General features: G+C 42.4%; 1 protein-coding gene across 3 annotated transcripts in view; it reads left to right on the top strand.

Moving 5' to 3' along the window:
* The window catches only part of SMAD9 (SMAD family member 9), a 177,109-nt gene that overhangs the window by 45,907 nt on the left and 110,457 nt on the right, over positions 1–20,745 (top strand). For all 3 annotated transcript variants that reach the window (XM_086935088.1, XM_086935087.1, XM_086935086.1), the window contains exon 2: positions 9,731–10,379. In XM_086935088.1, coding sequence (XP_086791214.1) covers positions 9,968–10,379 — 412 coding nt within the window. In that variant the 5' untranslated portion in view covers positions 9,731–9,967. The remainder of the gene's footprint in view (positions 1–9,730; positions 10,380–20,745) is intronic.

Here is a 20,745-nt window from a genome sequence, read left to right as displayed (position 1 = left end):
GGCTAGATGTTCTGTGTTGTATAGTAATCCTTCCAGATGGCACTGTGATACTCTAACTTTACAGTGGTTGTAGATCTGAATTTACACTTTGAGGATATGTTTTGTACTACAGCCATGACGGTGGCAGCAGACTTGGAAGGCCTGCCTCTTGTTCAACATGTAATGTCACCTAAACATGGTCTGGCGCACACTTTGGATGTATTGGTGAAGCAGCACATACCACTGTTATAGTCTAACCACCTTGCCATCCCGTTTCTGGTCCCATATGAATATGCCCCTGAAAACGTCAAGGGGGCAGGCTAAAATTACCCATCCAGCATTCTGTGGGGCTCTGGCTCCTTACCGGCCTAGATTGGATAACTGTACCGATGCACAAGTAGAGAACGGGATCAATGGAGCATTGGATCAGATTGTTACCTGTGGAAGTAGGGACTTTCATAGAAAACAGCCTTCTGCTGTGTGGTTTAATGAGGAATTACTAGCTTTAACAAAAAGTGTAAATGGCTAGAGGGTCTTTGGCGCAGAGATTATGATCCTTCTTGTAAAAGGGACCATAAGACAGCAATTAAAAGCTATCATGGTGGATTGAAAAAGGCTTGTTGGGAATTTTATACCAACAAAATGCAATTGGACAAAAATGACTCCTGCAACCTATTCATGGAGGTAAAGTCTCTTTCATCACTAAACGCAGTCTCAGTTTCAACCATTCTGACTGAGGAAAAATTAAAAATGTTGACGCTTTTTTTTCTTGGAAAAGGTATCCGAAATGTATGACTCCCTTCCTGTTGAAGACAGAGTTTCTTCCTGTTTGAACGTTTGGTTCGAGTGGTCTGAGGACAGCACTAGGCAGCTTAGTTTCAGGCCCATTGATGCGGTAGAACTAACGGCTTTATATGAGTCAGTAAAATCAGGCTCGCCATTAGATCCAGCCTCTCCACTATTTTGGAACGATGCTTGGAGGTGATCCACCCCGGTGTAGGCAAATTAATTGACAGCTCCTTAGATTCTGGCCAGGTACCTGGGAGATGGAAGCACACAGTTTTGGTTCCACTTCTAAAAAAGCCATTACCGGACCCCACTGAGCCTGAAAATGATCCCCCAGTTTCACTTCTCTCATTGTTTTCCGAAACTGCGGAGAAAGACATCAATTAAGAGCTCTCGGCTTTTATAGAGATCCATGACCTGCTACATAAAACCCAATCTTGGTTCCATCTTTCATATAGCACTGAGTCAGTGCTACTGCTGCAGCGCAGTCAGTTCATCAAATCTTGGATGCTGGCAAATCTGCGGTACTGCTGTTGTTGGATCTCAGTGCTGCGTTCGATACTGTGTGCCAGAACATCTTGTTAGAGAGACTCTGGAAATGTGAGGTAGAACATAAAGCTCTGCTATGGGTTGCTTCTTTTGTGTAAGGGTACACCTTTTATATGGCCCAGAAGCCCCATCAGTCAAGGGTGCTCCCGTTAAACAAGGGGTGCCACATGGCTCCTCTTTGAGTTCAATCTTGCTCAACGTTTAAGTGGGCCAGTTGAAAGAGGTAATTGAGAGCTGTAGGATCTCAAATGTGTCATATGCTGATGATCAATTTTACACAACTCATAATCACGCTGTCAAAAATGCTACTCAGATGGCCGCATCCTTAAGCCTCTGCCTTGCATAAGTGGCCATTTGGATGGACTCAAATTGCCTTAAACTTAATGCGGGAAAGACGAAGTTTCTGACCTTGGGTAACCTGGCGAAAATCTGGTCAACTGCTTGGTGGCCCAAGGAGTTGGGTCCTATAGTGGAAGCCAAACTTAAGGTCAGGAATCTCAGCATTTGGGTGGATGACAAATTATTCTTTGACAACCAAATCTCAGTGGTGACAGGAAAATGTTTCAGACTACTGAAAATTCAGAAAAAAATATTTGGCTTCCTGCTGCCAAACTCCAGGCAGGGATTGGTTCAGACCTGATAGAGTCAAGACTGGATTACTGTAATGCTTTATACCTCGCAGTTTCACAAGACAGATTCTATAGATTGCAAAGAGCACAGAATGTGGCAGTAGGCTTATTTTGAATCTTCCTAGATGTGCGCCCATGGATGCTGCGCTCAGGCAGCTTCATTGGCTCCCTTTGAGACAAAAGCTGCTTTTAAAGCTTTATCCTTTTGCTATAATGCTATGATTAACAAAGGGCCACACTACTTGCAACCATTTCTTAGACCATTTGTACACCCGAGGAACCTCAGATCAGCAAGGGAGATGCAGGCTATAATCCTTGATTTAGGAAAGTACACATGGGCGGGAAGGCATTTGGCTACCTTGCACCCAAATTGTGGAATACTCTGTAGCAGTTCAGGAGGCTCTGTCAGAAGAAACGTCTAGGAAACAATGTTAAACCACTGTTGGAGGCATATAGGCTGCAGACCACACACTGTTGCATAGATCGCTATCTGGTGGTGGGCCTGTATGATTACACTTTGTTTTTGTCTTGGAAGAGTCTTTTGTCTGTTGGATGACTCCTCCTATAGATTGTAGTGCGCATGGGCATCGACTCCATCGTTAGATTGTTTTTTCCGTCATCTGGCTCGGATGTGTTAATCGTTCAGTCCTGTTACCGATCTCTTTTCGACTTCCAGTCCTACATCATACCATCGGTATCATCTTTCACAGTAATTCCAGTTACCTGCGTCGAAGAAAGGCTTGTGCTTCTCGATTCCAGTGTTCATCGGGGCCGTCATAGACCTCATCATAGACGAGGCTCCGATCGAGATAGAGTCCGAAGAACAACAGCAGGACGACATCCTGCATTCTTGGCATTGTGGCGGGCGGTGCACTCAGCACCGCCCGCACAATGCCAGGAAGGCATGTTGTGCACTTCCATGCACAGCATGGCAGCCACCGCGCGGTGCCTGCCATGTTGTGCATGGAACTGCTGGGGGGTACCATAGGTACCCCCCATGTACACCCCCCACCCCCGAGTACCTGGGGGCCCGCAACAGGCCCCGCGGTCAATTCCCACATGCCTTTCCATGGCGGCAACACCACCGCGGAAAGGCATCTTTCTGCACCCATGTTAATATGGCTGGCGCTGTCTAACAGACACCACCACCATATTATACCCTTTTCTGCCTGGCCAACTTGTTGACCGGGCGGAAAAGCGGCGGACGGTCTTTCTGTCCGCCGCGGTCCCCTCGCCATAGTAATATCGTGGGGGAAATGGGTGGCAGGGTCGGATCACAGGTGGATCGCCACCGCCATGCGGCGTGATCCTAAAGGGTCCCTAAGTCTTCGGAACCAAAGCCAAGACCCGTTCCAAAGACAATAGACACTGTAAAACCTTCTAAGTATTTAGGTCCCAAGCAAGATAAATCGACACAGAAAAAGGATATTTCCCCAGAAGAGCTTTTGTACCCAGATCCAAAACAGAAGACTCTTTGTATTAATCCAAAGACTGGACATGTAATTACAGTGCCTGAAAAGAGGAAAATGGACTCTCCCAAACCACCTCCAGTTCCTCTTAAAAAGCATGCTCAAACGTCCCCATAAGAATTCCTTCACCATTGCTAGAGATACCAATAGATATTTCTCCTGCACACTCACCATCCATCACACATAGCCCTATACCACAGGATGATGATGATAAAGACAATTATTCACATGGGGTAGAAAGTGAGCAACACATAGATGGCACAGATGACCCAGATAATATTCCTGGGCCATTAAATGATCCCTGGGAAGATTATAATGCGCCAGATCCACCAGATCTGCCACAAGATGAAGCATACCCTTCTAGACCATCTCCCACAGATGACACTATTGGGTTTACACAGCTCATTCATAGAGCAGCCACTTTTCATGGAGTGGACTTACATACAGATCCAGTGGAAGAGGACTTCCTTATGGATACACTACTGTCGTCACATAAAACCACAACCACATTACCAATACTTAATGGGGTGGTAAAACATGCGCCAGAGGTATTCAAAGACCCCGTCAAAGCCAGGGTAATTAACCGAAGACTAGAAAAAAAGTATAAAGCGGCTCCAACTGACCCAGCATACATCAAAGGTCAGCTGCCATTGGACTCGTTAGTAGTCTCAAATGCGAGGAAAAGAGCTAACTCGCAGACAACAGGGGATGCTCCACCCCTGATAAGGAGTCCAAGCTTTTAGATGCTTCAGGAAAATGCACCATCTAACAAGCAGCCATTGTCTGGAGAATTGCTGACACTCAAGCTTTGTTAGCAAGATATTATCAAGCTCATTATGATGAACTAGAAACACTCATGCAACACTTACCAGAACAATATAAAGCTAGGGCTTCTGACTTAATACAAGAAGGCAAGGTAATTACCAATGCCTCAATCCACTGTGTATTAGATTCTGCTGACACAGCCTCTAGAGCAATAAATACAGGAGTACTGTTGCAAAGACATGCTTGGTTACGCATCTCTGGGTGCAAGCCAGAAGTACAAGCCAGTATCCTAAATCATCCCTTTGTCCAGCAACATCTCTTTGGTCCAACGGTTGATAATGCACTAGAGAAAATGAAAAAAGATACTGATACAGCAAAATCCATGGAAGCCTTACAAACACAGACCCATTGAGCGTCCTTTCATCGCTCCTCTTACAGGGGCGCCTCTAAAGGTTTCCAAACTGACAACACCTCCTCTTCTTATAAAGTGCCCACCCAAACCTCGCCCAGTAGAGGGTATTACAGAGGAGGATATAGCGGTAACAACAATAAGGGTAGAGGCAGAGGCAACAACAACCACAATGCCTCTACCCCCAAACAGTGACTTCCCTCCCATCCCCCTAGATGCCACTCCTATTGGGGGGAGATTACAACAGTTCCTACCTGTCTGGAACTCCATTACCACAGACAGGTGGGTAAGACAAATAGCTCAGTCAGGTTATTGCCTGGAGCTCACTTCCACTCCTCCAACAATACCACCCAGACAACGTCCCATGTCACAGGAGCATTACACACTCCTAAAACAAGAGGTTGCATCTTTACTGCAAAAGAATACAATAGCACCAGTCCCAAAACACCATCAAAACACAGGAGTTTACTCCCTATACTTTCTCATACCCAAAAAGGATGGTTCCCTCAGACCTATACTAGATCTATGGTCTCTAAACCTTTACATACAGTCCGACCACTTCCATATGGTCACATTACAGCAGGTTCTGCCGCTGTTAAAACAAGGCGACTTCCTTGCCACATTAGATCTCAAGGACGCCTACTTCCACATTCCTATCCATCAATCTCACAGAAAGTACCTTCGATTCGTAGTAGAAGGTCAACATTATCAATTCAAAGAACTAGCAGTAGTAGCAGCACACTTAAGAGTGGAAAACATTCATGTCTTCCCATACCTACATGACTGGTTAATAAAATCCAAGTCATACCACCAATGTGTACAGCACACGCATCAGACCATCTGCCTGTTACACAAGCTAGGATTCACAGTAAATCAAAATAAGTCACATCTCCAACCGTCGCTGTCTCAACAGTATCTAGGTGCCACAATAGATACCTCCAAAGCAATTGCATCCCCTAATCCAACAAGTATGCAAGCTCTTATATAAAAATTTCAGCCGCAACACTCACTACCAGCTCGAGTGTTCATGCAATTAATCGGAATGATGGCATCTTGCATTTACATAGTACCACACGCAAGACTAAAAATGCGCCCCATACAAGAGTGCTTAGCAAGGCAGTGAAATCAGGCTCAACAACAAATAACAGATCTGGTGGTGGTGGTGGACATACAGTCCGACCACTTCCATATGGTCACATTACATCAGGTTCTGCCGCTGTTAAAACAAGGCGACTTCCTTACACATTAGATCTCAAGGACGCCTACTTCCACATTCTATCCATCAATCTCACAGAAAGTACCTTCGATTCGTAGTAGAAGGTCAACATTATCAATTCAAAGTACTCCCTTTCGCAGTAACTACAGCACCTCGTGTCTAGCAGTAGTAGCAGCACACTTAAGAAGGGAAAACATTCATGTCTTCCCATACCTAGATGACTGGTTAACCTCATAGCTGCTATGGAACGTCCAGCTCCAGTGATGGACGTTCCATTGCGCAGGTGAGGTTCGAACGTTCAACGGCCGACGGCAGCACTACGGAGGTAGTGGTGCCGTCGGCCGCTGAACGTGCGCAGCACCTAAGGGGTTAATACAATCCAAGTCATACCACCAATGTGTACAGCACACACATCAGACCATATGCCTGTTACACAAGCTAGGATTCACAGTAAATCAAAATAAGTCACATCTCCAACCGTCGCTGTCTCAACAGTATCTAGGTGCCACAATAGATACCTCCAAAGCAATTGCATCCCCCAATCCAACAAGTATGTAAGCTCTTATATATAAATTTCAGTCGCAACACTCACTACCAGCTCGAGTGTTCATGCAATTAATCGGAATGATGGCATCTTGCATTTACATAGTACCACACGCAAGACTACAAATGTGCCCCATACAAGAGTGCTTAGCAAGGCAGTGGAATCAGGCTCAACAACAAATAACAGATCTGGTGGTGGTGGTGGACGACCAGACACATCGCTCTCTGCAGTGGTGGAAAACCAAAAACCTTTCCAAGGGCCGGCTGTTCATAGAGCCTGTTCCACAAGTGGTGCTAACCACAGACACATCTCTCATAGGATGCGGAGCGCATTTGGAAGAACATACAGTATAGGGTACATGGACACTGCAACAAAAGCTACTCCACATAAATAATTTTTCTAGCTCTAAAATCGTTTCAACATTACCTATCAAGCAAGGCTGTACTAGTCCGTACTGACAATATGACAGCCATGTATTACATCCAAAAACAGGGAGGAACACACTCCTTACAGCTCTCCCGGCTGGCGCAGAGCATATGGAGGTGGGCCATTCCTCAAAAAATCTTTCTGTTAGCATAACTTCTACCAGGCGTTCACAATCAAGTTGCGGATCTGTAAAGTCGTCACAGACAACAAATACACAAGTGGGAACTTCATCATCAAGTGCTTCAACCTTTCTTTCACAAGTGGGGCCAACCAGAGATAGACCTGTTCACCACACACCGCAACTCCAAATGCCCAAGCTTCGTCGCCAGATACCCACCCCCATTGTCCAAAGGCAATGCGGTATGGATGAGATGGCCAAACAAATTTGCGTACGCTTTCCCATCCCTCCCACTAATTCCGTTAGTGGTACGCAAGCTACAACAACATTCCCTCACATTGATTCACATAGCACCAACGTGGGCAAGACAACCGTGGTACACCACACTACTAGAGCTCTCAGTAGTACCACATCAAAAATTAAAACTCTCTCCACATCTACTGACACAGAACCATGGAGAGATAATGCATCCAGACCCAATGCAGCTCAATCTAGCGATTTGGATCGTGAGGTCTTTGAATTTGGATACCTCAATCTTCCGCCTGATTGCATGAATGTCATAAAAGAAGCGAGATGCCCCACTACTAGAGCCTGCTATGCAGCCAAGTGGAAAAGGTTTGTTGTGTATTATACAAATAACATTAACCCATTAGATGTTTCCATCCAAAACATCATATGCTACCTGCTCCATCTACAAAGATGTAATTTAGCGTACTCCTCAATCAGGTTACATCTGGCTGCTATAGCAGCTTGCCTTCAAAACAGACAACATTTGTCATTATTTAGAGTACCTGCCATCAAAGCATTTGTGGAAGGACTCAAAAGAATAATTCCTCCCAGGATACTACCCTCCCCAGTATGGAATTTAAATATTGTTCTCACTAGACTTATGGGTCCTCCATTTGTACCATTACATAAGTGTGAATTACATTTCCTTACATGGAAAGTTGCTTTTTTAGTTGCTATTACCTCACCCAGAAGAGTAAGTGAGATCCAGGCATTAACATTTCAAGAACCATTCATACAACCCCATCACAACAAAGTGGATCTTAAAACAAACCCGAAATTCCTTCAAAAAGTCATTTCACTGTTCCACCTCAATCAATCTATTGAGTTGCCAGTATTCTTTTCTCAATCACAAACAGTTGCGGAAAGAGCTCTACATACATTAGATGTAAAAGCGCTCCTTTACTACATTGATAGGACAAAATCATTTCGTAAAACAAAACCATTGTTTGTGTCTTTTTCTTCTCCACATAGAGGTAATCCCATTTAAAAATCTAGGATTGCAAGGTGGATTGATAAATGCATTTAAATTTGTTACCTAAAAGAAAAACACACTCTATCCATTCCATCTAGGGCTCATTCAACCCGTAAATTAGGGGAATCTATGGCATTACTAGGAAATATACCCCTAGATGATATTTGTAAGGCAGTTACATGGTCTACACCGCACACATTTACAAAACACTACTGTGTAGGTGTGCAGGCAAAACAACAAGCTAGTGTGGGCCAGGCTGTACTCAAGACAATATTTCAAACTACTGCAACAGATACTGGTGGTCGCCGCTAAGGGAGAAAAACTGCTATGCAATCAATGCAACAGTGTGTGGTCTGCAGCCCATATGCCTCGAACGGAAAATGCTACTTACCAGTATGCATCTGTTCTTTGCATATAGGGCTGCAGAGCCACACATGCCCACCCGCCTCCCAGGCTACCTATATCTGTTCCAGTAATATCTTAATTAGATACACAAGACATGGATATCCTTTTCTGTACTCATACAACTCGATCATTTTCCCAATAGCGAAAAACAATCTGACGATGGAGTTGATGACCATGCGCACTACGATCTATAGGAGGAGTCATCTAACAGACAAGAGACTTTTCCAAGACAACAACAAAGTGTAATCATCTGGGCCCACCACCAGATGGCGATCTATGCAACAGTGTGTGGCTCTGCAGCCCTACATGCCAAGAACAGATGCATACTGATAAGTAACATTTTCCTTTTTAGAGCTGGATTTAGGGAGCTTTGAGAACTGCATGAAGTCAGATGGGCACTGAGCGCTGGGACATCTCTAAGGAGGTAGCTATGTGCTGTAGAAATTACATTGTTATTATGACTATTATCTTTTTAGATGGACATCATTCAGATATAAAATGTAATGAAATAATGTCTGGGATCACACAGCAGATGTTTTAGTGTTGGTGGTGGTTGTATGAGTCTGTTTATTCTAATGTACAACAAGCAGCTTTGCGGAGGCATCGACAGATGTGTCCAAACCATCTCAATCATCAAAGGCATCCAAGAGAAATCATTGTTTAGTTGTGCCAGTAGCATGATTGCATCCTACTTTTTTACTGAGCTCCAGCATTGTAGCCTTTTCTGCTGTACCACAAACCGATGAATCATTTTCTATGGTTCAGTGGTTGCACTTCAACCTTCATACATAATGTTTGCTTCTGGATTTTAATTAGCTATAGTTGCAAGTTTATCAACTGCTTTCGAAATGCAGAGGGATATAGCAAGCCAGCAATTAGACAGTTGTCAGGTCATTTTAAATACCTATGGTGTCCTTTTCCATTGAGAAGTTGAAAGGTCTGCTTTCGTAAATGCCATGGGACATTCTTTCATTCTTGTGTTCTGCACATCAGAACATGCATGGGAATTGCAGTGTGACAGGGACTCTGTCATGCTTGGTAACTGCAGTGTGACAGGGACTCTGTGTCCATTCTCAGAGATTCTATTCATGTAATCGGAGTACTTTACGTTTGCCCCATGGTTGAAATGTTCAGGTAGACATTGGTATCTAACTGTTCGTATTTTATTTTCCAGGACCAGTTGGCATTTCCTTGAACTTCTGGAGGGTCCTAAAAGTTACTTTGGAAAAAGAAGAAGAAGATTAGGAGTCGCGGAGTAACCCCATTTCTCATGAAGCTTTACGCAGAGGACTGTAAAGGAAATATTGTACATTGGGGATCTGCCTTCTCCTTCTTAGCAGCGACAAATTAGTGACACGTTCACCGTGGAGGTATAAACAGGACAGTACACTGCATAGCACAGTCCCTTCCTATGCACTCCAGCACCCCCATCAGTTCTCTGTTCTCCTTCACCAGCCCAGCAGTCAAGCGGCTACTGGGCTGGAAGCAAGGAGATGAAGAGGAGAAATGGGCAGAGAAGGCGGTGGACTCCCTTGTGAAGAAACTGAAGAAAAAGAAGGGCTCCATGGAGGAACTGGAGAGAGCCCTAAGCTGCCCCGGGCAGGCCAGCAAGTGCGTCACAATCCCGCGCTCCTTGGACGGAAGGTTACAGGTGTCGCACCGCAAGGGCCTGCCTCATGTCATCTACTGCAGGGTGTGGCGGTGGCCCGACCTGCAGTCCCACCATGAACTCAAGCCGCTCGAATGCTGCGAGTTTCCCTTCGGGTCAAAGCAGAAAGAAGTGTGCATAAACCCATACCACTACCGGCGAGTTGAGACCCCAGGTAGGTGGCCTTTTCTACTGTGATTAAGATCTCATATACTTAAGGTTGATTGGCATCATGCACTGGCATGTTGAGATAAGGCAGCATGCTGGCGCCATCAAATATTTGCATTCTTTTGTTTGAAAGCTATTTTTGGAAAAGGCAAAAAATACCTTCGGCAGTGTCAACAGAAGGGGTGGCACGTTGAACAATTGTGACTATCAAATTGGGCAGTGCAATGTATTCATAAAATACCACAGCAAGGCATGTGCAATGTTTGTATTGAACCTGCCGTTTGGCTTTCATTTCTAAAAATACACTAAATCTATGACAACATGCATTATGTATTGACTAGAATTTGTTTGCAAATGTCATAAGATAGCAATGTTTATGTTGTAAATAGAAGCCTGGAGCCTGGTATTATTTAGGTGACTTTGGTGACATCATGTGAATGACAATGAAATCCCACAGGCAGAAAAGAGACAGGCTAAATACAAAACTTTAGCACTTAGAAACTCATTCAGAAGTCAATGCTCGCACCTGCCTTAATTCTTATAGACAGAAATCTCAAGTTTTCAAGATTTTTTGGGATCTGAGAAAATAAAATTTTGGCTCACACCAAATGCAATGCTTATGACTTCACAATACTTAAATCGATCAGTAGCAGCACCTTAAAGGAAAATGTCATTAAACAGAACACCTAATCAGACCAATTAGTAATACTACATACATAATCCTCCAAAGTGATAAGGGTAATGTAATATGTAATCACATTTGCAAACTGAGTTACAGCCTTTGTAATAGTATTAGTTTCTTTTCTTTAAAAGGGAGGTCTCTAGCATTACAGTTGGTGAGCAAGTTATGGTTAATTCCGATTGAACTCTCTGCTCTCTGACACAGAAAAATTAGCCAAAAGGATTTTGAAATACATTTGTTATGGAGGTGGAACTTTACTCAAGGAAGTGCCTTAGCTTGGCTTGGTTTAAACCCACCTAGTATCTTTCAAGAAATTAATGTCTGATTAGGGAAACAGCGTTTACATCACATGCAATACATCGCATGCCATTACAAATCGACCTTGTTGTTACATCACAAACCATTACATCGCAAATGGTTACAACAACTTGCTGTACTGGGCAGAAGGTGTTGGATATACAATCCAACACCTTCCCTGCTGTTGCACAAAATGGAGTAGGAATAGTAAATTATACTATTCCTAAGTCCAGTGTGCCCCCTACAGCAAGTCGTTGTAACGACTTGGAATGTAATGGTTCGCGATGTAACAACGTGGTCGTTGTAACGACTGCGTTGTAATCGCAAGCGATGTATGGTATGCGTAGTAAAGAGATATATTTGTCTGTCTATGACAACGGCGGACTGATGGGCTGCCAAAGCCACGGTGGCAGTTCAGGCACCGCCGCACCGGCGGTTCATCCGCCCAATTTCTAGTTGGGCGGTTAGACTGCCATGGGACTGTCACAACCCCCAGCGATCAGAGATCCCTGGCGGTGTTGCAGCAGTCTTGAGGCAGCAATATGCTTTGCAGTGCCACTGTGGCACCTCCAAACATATTACAAGTATCCTCTCTGCCACGGTTTTCATGGCAGTGAGCCTGCCATGAAAACTGTGGCGCAGAGGAAATGTTGCCTCAGGTCCATGAGGTGCATGCAGAGGGGCACATGTTTTGCTCCCCTGTGTTCATGCACCACAGGTCCTGCCACAGCACAGCATGGACTGCACCAGTCCATGTCGTGTAGGAACTGTCTCCGACACTCCCATTGCGGTACCTTTTTTGTAGAACCTGCCATGGGACCATCAAAGAACCGCCTGCCAGAGACTAAAAAGTTGTAATCTGGCGGGAGGTGTCTGTATGGCTTTGGTGGTTTTGGAGCGGGGCGACGGTGTAGCGGCCCCACGCCAAGACTCCCATAGTCGTAATTAGGACCTAAGTGTTTAAAAGGGTGCTTGGGTTGGGTATAATGAGGGTAAGTTTCAGAGATCCGTAATAAGAGAATATCCACGGATTCAGATTTGTAGATATCCCGGCACCCAAAAATAAAAAATAAATACTCAAATGTGATTAGCGAAAGTAACATTTTCTATTGTCTACCTTTCAGATTCATGAATCCTAAAATGGATCTAAAAGGCTCTGATTTTCTGGCCTCAACTTCGAAACAGCAAAACTGTTGTGGTTACGTTTACAGGATGTGGGGACTCACTTACTGTCTCCTGAACAACAAAATGTGAGGGCACATAAGGGAGCTGGATGAACACACACTGACTACCAGAGTCACTTGCTGGGACTCAAAGTGTCTCCTGTATGTAAAATTGAAAAAAATAAAAGATTTTTTTTCGGATTTGGGAATTCCGCAGCTAGATCAGTGAGTCCCAGTGAGAAGTCCCACCCAGGATGCACGGTCCCGAAATATGATCCGTGGACCCAGGGCATGATTCAAGGGTTGGTGTTACAGTCCTGTTAAAGCTTCACTTGCCAGTTCTGGAAACCCTGTCTCCATTCCAAGAAACAGTAGAGTGAAGTTTACATGGGACCACAGCATCAGCTCCTGAAGTTTGTCCTTGTTCCAGTTCCTATTTTGGAACTGTAGATCCTAAAAACTATTTTTAAAAAGCGTCTGGTCATAGACCAGACTATGTGACTTACCCCAGAACTGCGTGTGCATGGCATTTGCTATGAGAGTGATGGCTTACAAGGCTGCTGTGTGAGTTATGGATTGTACTTTTAACATAAATTGTGACTTTCATTGTTTTTTCGGTTTAAATTTGTAAATATAACTACGCTTTAACTGCGTTTTTGTGTGAATTTCTGAGTTTGTTTAAACATATGTTAAGATATAATAAAGCTAACCATAATTTCACTTTAACCTTTATTTTTTTCCCGTGGATATGGACATATATATATCCATACTGAATTGCCTCTTGACAGATCAAGTGTTATATTTTTTAAATACTTGCTGCTTTCCATTGACTGATCTATAAGAAGTAACCATAATTCCTGCTGGCAAATATGTGTTGTTGTCACATGTCAACAATGTCCTCTGTCTTCTAGATTAATTGGTTATATAGAAGAATTTACGTGCCTTGATTTACATTATTCATTTAATCTTTTACGTGAGGTGTTCATACATTATGAGTAGATTCGTTGACACATGAGATTGTAACATCTATTTAGGATTTTGCAATATCCACAATTTATTAACATAAGAAATAGTATTTACTGATAATATCCATAGAAATTACTTTGATTTTACATCATTATTCTGCAAAAACAGAGATTTTTCTTTTTAGTGGGCTGATGAACTCTGCCCTACTGTAATGGAAGAAAGGACATTAAACAAGAAATGTGTGAAGACTTCCATGGAAGTGGATTTACAATCGCAAATCCTTAGATTCGTACAAGGTTTGAGCGTGAGCTGACACTCTATGTTGCCAAAGTGTGTGCATAGTGGTTATGGTGTCTGCACCTGGCCAATAATAGGCAATGTGGTACAGTTGCACCAATAAGGCAAAAGAAACTGCTCACGATCCTGCATGCCCTGGTCCAACACCCCTGGGCCTACTACACATATCTTACCAAGCTGAACTTTTCCTCCAACCTAGTATTTGTGACTAGTTTTTTAATGACTACACACACTACTGTTCAGTGCTACATATTTTGATGTTCTTGTTGCTCATAAGAAGTGTCGAGCCACCCTCTAAGCCTAATTCTCAGAGCCTTATTTCTGCAGGCATTTAATGCAAATAAGGCCAGAGATTTCCAAGTGATGGCTTTCCAGGGGCCAGATTTCGGTGCCTGATACACCTGAGTGCTGTGTTCATTGTTCTGGGTTCTTGCACTTCCTGTTTTTTTCTTTTCCCAGATTGCTGGGTGTTTTTAATTATCTCTGTCTAGTGCATGCTTGTTTGACAAACGTATTTTGTAAATTCATATATCATTGCAGACATGGAAGAATTATAGCATTGAGTGTTGTATCTATGTTAGCTCCTGCTAAAGCACCTCTTTAGTATGTGCAATCCACTTTTTATTTACCGCAGGGGCAAATTCATTATCAGCGGGCTGTACCGCAAACAGCATTGCAAGACCACTCCCATCCAGCTTAATAACATTTTCTCTCCAGGAATCATTCTGAGGTCTGCAGTGCTATGGCTATGGAAAGTATGCACTTGGAAGTCATCAACCTCAATCTTGTTCTCCTTTTAAAGACGCTCTAGGTTCTAAAACTTTTCCTGCTAACCTCTACCAACACTTGTTGTATGGAGGTCTGCTTGCAAGAATTGAAAGCAGCAGGTAGCAGTACAGAGTTACTCTAACACAATATAACAAAAACACTTCATAGTCTCCGAAGACTCCTCTCCTAGAAGAAAGGGATTCATTTTTAATGTATGCCAAGCATTCCTTATTGCTATGTCTTTTCAAATTAGACATACAAGATGCGTATCATGAGATTTGGAAAAAAATCCTTGCCAGTCATTTGATACATTATGACGATAAGTTCAGGGTGCATCGTGACAAGATTGACCTTACTAGCCTCTTTCCCTGACGTCCATAGTCTCAGCAGCCATGATCGAAAAGAAGTTTGCTCAGTGTTATTCTTACCACATTAGAAGTGCAAGTACTGTGGTTCATTCTGAAAGAGAGACCAAAATGCAAGCACATGCAGCTAAGTCCTTGCATGGATTCAACAACCCCGTGTAGGACCAGGTTTGCGAATTTAGACCCAGTTGACTGCAACATTTCAAGTAGACCTTTGATTAAAATAAGGAAACTGACACAACTGACATAGAACTCTGCTGCACCTGCTGTTTAATAGTGTTAGGAGATAACAGTGGTTCATAAGAGCCCAAATTGGTCCTAAAGAAGGAAAAATATTGATAGAGTGTAAATCACTTAGCCTATGGCATAGGGCATATTAATGAATAAATGCCAAAAGGGGAGCAGCTGTAAACAGTTTAAAATTGTACGAAGGGACACAGGTGGTACATTTACAAAAATAAATAATTTATTAGTAAATAGTTTATCAAAGGCTTTTGAAGTATAGTTTGCGTGCTCACAAAAAAGTGAAAGAGTGCGTGGTGTGAGGAGTGAAAGTGACATTTAAAAATATATATACATTGCATTGATAACATAAGCAAAAAACTCCTGGTGATAATTTTAACAATAAAGGAATTTTGCACAAAGTCAACGGCGTTTCGATCTCAGTGATTTGAGATCTTCATCAGGACGAGTTTTGTGAGCATGAGGAATTCGGAGACCCGAAGATGGCCGGTGAATATAAATTGAAGCAGAGATGGTCAGGTATTCTGTGCGTGAATGAGAATCAGTCTCAGGAATCAGTTAAACAAGAAAATATCTTCCAGGGGTCCGGGTTGGTCAGGCACTGATAGGAGAAGGTGGGTGTTCCAGGATGCAAGACCACCCCACTGCGATGGTGGACTCAGTGTATATACCACGTGAGTCCACACCACCATGTCGGCGTGGGCAATATTAAATTAGGTTTAATTGCAGACGTCGGTTCATGCAAAAAGACGGGCAGCCGCTCTGTCTCGTGGCGGCAGGGATGACTACTTCACCTGCTGTGTAAGGCATAACAGCCAGGTCCCCACAAAGAGATGGGCGTGGTTAATATGAAATGATCACACCTGAAAATATATCCTTATTGTAACCTTAAAATCAGTAACCCATTGGAAGTGGTCTAAGAATCTATAATCTAATCAAGAGCAAGTTTTCCCGCTTATGTACTCTGATCTCTTGCTTTAAAAGGTAACTGTTTACTCTATGAAATAGTTGCACAGTTGACTCATTATGCATGGTACTAACAAGCATCATATGATTTAGTCAAGGTAACAGGATATGCTTATTGTTAGGTTGTTCCGACCTCGGTGTTTGAGAGAACAGCACATACAAATTTCAAAGCTGTAATTTATATAACATTATTTTATTCATGTCTTACTTATGACTGAGAGATGCGTCATTATCAGGTCGGGTTTTTACCATTTTAATTATCTCACAAGAACAGCTTAGTTCTACATTCACGAGCTAGATTTAGTTTATTTATTTACTTATGCATTTCATAAAGTGCTGCTCGTTACCGTTGATTACTTCAGAGTGCCAGAGGAGCTGACAATATACAGTTTGGTGAGAGGCAAGAGAGGCTAACACCAAATCATAGGTGCTTATTATCTCTCTATTTCTCCAGTATTCCTCAATCACTTCCCATGATCTGTGAGAAGTTCAATTAAAAAGCATGAGTTGAAAGTTCAGCCTTCAGACAGTTCATGAATCGTAACTGATTGGCTTTGAATCTCAATGTAGGGTTGAAGGCATTCCCCAGTCTGTCCAAGGGGCCTACCTCCATGCTTCATCCTATTAAAGGATTGTTGATGAGTCAAGAATGGAAATTTGTGCTGGGGCATAGTGTGGAGCCAATTCTTCAGGCAATCTGGGTCCTTGCCCCAGTAAACCTCTTGTGAGCTGCAGAGAGGACCTTGAGTTTGGGCCTGGTTTCCATTAGAAGCCGGAGAAAGCTCCTAGTGTGGGCTCGATGTTGTTGCGCTTGTGGATGTTTAGGCACTATCTACCTGCCCGGTTCTGTAGTCTTTGTTTGTTTAGGTAGGGGGGGGGGGTGTATCAGTGTAAATCTTGGGCCAAGTATGCCAAGTGCTCTTGTTACCGCCAATCAGTGCTTGATTTGGAAAAGTGGAAGGAATTCATAAAGTATGAAAAGTTGGAGATTGATAATCTTGACCATTGTGCTAACTTTGAGGGCAAAAAAAAAATGTATCTCCCAGTTCCTGGCCTTTTAAATGATTGAATGGTGGGTTCCTGCATTTTGGTGCTAGCCAGAGGCTAGTGGGACGGACATGTTTCTCCAGTATAAGGATCTCAGTTCTGGCTCTGTCCCTGAGGAGTTACATTTCTAGTTTAAAAACATTAATCAATTACTTTCACTGGTACATATCATAAAATTCATACACATTTTAATCAACAATTTTAATATTGGTGGAGATGGCTTCTTCGACGCGCGTTTCGGCACTAGAAGTGCCTTCGTCAGGAAAGTACCACCAAAACAATTTAATATGTTTTTAATTTATAAACAACGCACATAGATGGTCTCATCACGGTTCTGGACCTTAATTGCCAAACAGATATATTTTTGTGAAAAGGTTAGATGGCAGTGATACCGTTGTTGAAATCGATAGCTGCTTATTATGTTGTGATATCTCTCTTTATTATGACTGTGAAGCATGGTCGTTTCTGAAAACAGAGAGCACACAGTCTGCGTTTGTTAATTTTATAGTTTCGAGTGCGGCTCTATGTAGATAGATACACATGCGGGAGGACATTTATTGGCTCCTTCGGCAAGCGTGCAATCTGGGACAATAAAAACCTCCTATCTTCATTTGTAAAAACACTCTAAGATGGCTAGGCTGTAAATGCAAAGCCTCGCTCCGGACAAGAAACTGTTCATGCCGTTTCAAAGTAACTCAGTTTCTGCGAAACACAGTAGTTTCTAAACACAGGAAGCACACGATCTGTGTATGATAATTTCGCGGTCTCGAGTGCGGCTCTTTATAATTTGATGCACGTGCGGGGGCATATATTGGCTCCTTCAGTAAGCGGGCAGTCTGGGGCAGTGAAAGCCTCTTATCTTCATCTGCCACGTAAATGGTATGGCGTCGATATCTATATGCCCCCGCACGTGCATCGAATTATATCAAATAATTGCCACTGTAGTGCACTCTACGCCACTCTACATCACTACACTCTATGCCAATCCACACTAAGCCACTCTAATCGACTCTGCACCACTGCACTCAGTATCACTGTTCTCTATGCCCCTCTTCATTACTGCACTCTACGCCACTATCCTCTACCTTGCACCACTCAACTCTATGCCCCTTCAGTCTATTTTGAAATAATCTACTCTGCACCACTGCACTTCTATGCCATTCTACTCCACACTACGCCACTCCACTCTACACCACTGCAATCTGTGCTTCGCCACTCTACTCTACTCTTCACCACTCTACTCTATGCACCTGCACTCTACTCTAAACCACTATACTCTATGTCAGCACACTCTACACCATTGCCCTCTATGCCAATCCACTCTACATCACTAACCATAAACCAAATCAATCTATGCGATCACACTCAATGCCACTGCACTCAACACCAATCTTCTCTGCACCACTGTACTCTACTCCACTTCACTCTAGGCCACTCTACTCCACTACAGGACATTACATTCCAGATACTCCAGTCTATTATATTCTACACTCTACTCCATTAAACTCTACTCCAGTCTATGTGCTGGGTGTAGAGTTGGAAAAAATCATAGGATCTGTTTGTGTTTTTATTTTGCTTGTATTTTGGGGTGATTAATGTGTGTGTATCAGAGCTCCTGAAGAGAAGGAGACAGTTATCATTCTTATAGAAGAATAAGAGAAAGGCGGAATTGTTTGAACCAAGAGTTTACGAAGGGGTGCATTGGGGAGTTAAGTGCATTTACTTTGTTGGCCAAGCTTATCAGTTCAGCAGTATCCAAAGATATCACACAGGGTTAGGAAGTGGTGGCAACAAGAATTGGTCTAGTGGTTCTTCAGGTATATTGGATATTAAGTTACAGATTTTGCATTTTTAGATTTGAAGAACCTAAGTAGCTCTTCAATGTGTTTTGTTAGGATGCTCATGGGTGACTAGCTTTCTGGTTCTTTTACAAATACGTAGGGGGAAGTAGGAGTTGTTCTTATAGAATTGTGTAATTCTCATTTGCAAGTTACGCCCCTCTGACAATCAGCTTAAACTTCAAAGGCTGTTCTCCTGTGGAGAACAGTGTCTGGATTAGGTGTCAGTTAGGGCTTTGAAATCTGCTGGAGCATTGCCATCTTACTTTGTTTTTTGATCCGCTGAGGGATCACAGTCTGAAGCCAGGTCTCCGTACAATGAAAAACCTCTGTTTCCTGTGTCCACTGTTAAAATGTTAAGCACGCTGACATAACCTCACACCGCTCTATCCTTCTACATGTTTGGAAGCAGCAATACATTATACATCGAATCTCCTTGCAACAAATCAAAAATAATGAAAAACCGAAATGATAAGATCTTGATCAGCTGCTCTATAGGAGTGAGTCTCCATGCTGGACCACAACGTTGTATGTGAATGGAGACACGGCTTCATTGCTTGTGCTAAATAGAAACCTCTGAATGCAGTGGCCATTTTACCAGATGCAATAACATGGCATCTGATCTTGTGAACTGTTGAGAGTAGTGTGATATAGACACACCACAGCACTGCCATTGGTACTCGAATTGGAAAGATGATTAAATGATCTATTCCAAGCTAATGTGGACGATTAAAGCAGTTGAATGTGAAAACCTTATTGATGAAGATTCCTAATAAAAGTTGTGGTAATCCTACCATTTAAAGATTAATAAAATTACTATGACTGATGTTATGGTAGTCTCTGTAATTTAGATGCTTAGATGGTTCTCATTTAGACCTGAGATTCATTAATAGAATCTCAGTCCTGGTCAAGGCTTCAACTGGGAAGAGGCAAGGTCGAACCAATGCTTTCGATATATGTCATTAATGGATACTTTGAGGCATGGAAATTATCCTTGTCACACTGTTCCTCCTCATATATATATATATGGAGATGTACTCTGATTTGGATAAGTGCAATATGAACAGAGGTCGTCCTGAGATTAGCAATAACTTTATATGCGAATTAATGTAGAGCTGATAGTATTTGATAGAGTTCAGAGAATAAACCTTTGGGCTATAGATAATATTAATGTATGTAAACACTTAAATGTTTGATGTTTAGTAGTTCTACGTTTCAGAAAAAATCATCTGAAAAGGCATTTTTCATTCACTGATTAATATTAACAAGCATTTGCAATGCAATAGGTCTTCCATTAGGAAAGTTTGAGCTATTGGCATTGTGACTAATTTTTTATTAATGTTTTGTTTCTTTAAATATTGAAATTAATAGCTTTGTCATTTATAATGCCAATAGTTATAATGTTTCCCAAATGTGACACCTATAGCGTTTGTAATGCAATATGTGTTGTATTGACGTGACTTAGATGTATTTCTATTACAAATAACTATGTTTTTTAATTTCTTTTCATAATTAATATGTAAATTAAAGTTATTGTAATTCTTAATGGCAATAGGTTTAAGTTTTGTAAATAACTTTTGTGAAGATTATGTTCAGTGTATTTTATTGTGACAAAAATCCAAGAACAGAAGTGAAATATTAACATCTTTTTGTGAAATTTATAATGTATGTATGTATGTATGTATGTATAGGCATTTATATAGCGCACTACTAACCCATAGGGTCCCAAGGCGCTTCGACC

This window comes from Lissotriton vulgaris, chromosome 8, assembly GCF_964263255.1.
Source record: "Lissotriton vulgaris chromosome 8, aLisVul1.2, whole genome shotgun sequence".
NCBI classification, from domain to species: Eukaryota; Metazoa; Chordata; class Amphibia; order Caudata; family Salamandridae; genus Lissotriton; species Lissotriton vulgaris.
Note: the sequence above shows the minus strand (reverse complement) of the source record. Positions and strands in the feature narration are given on the sequence as shown.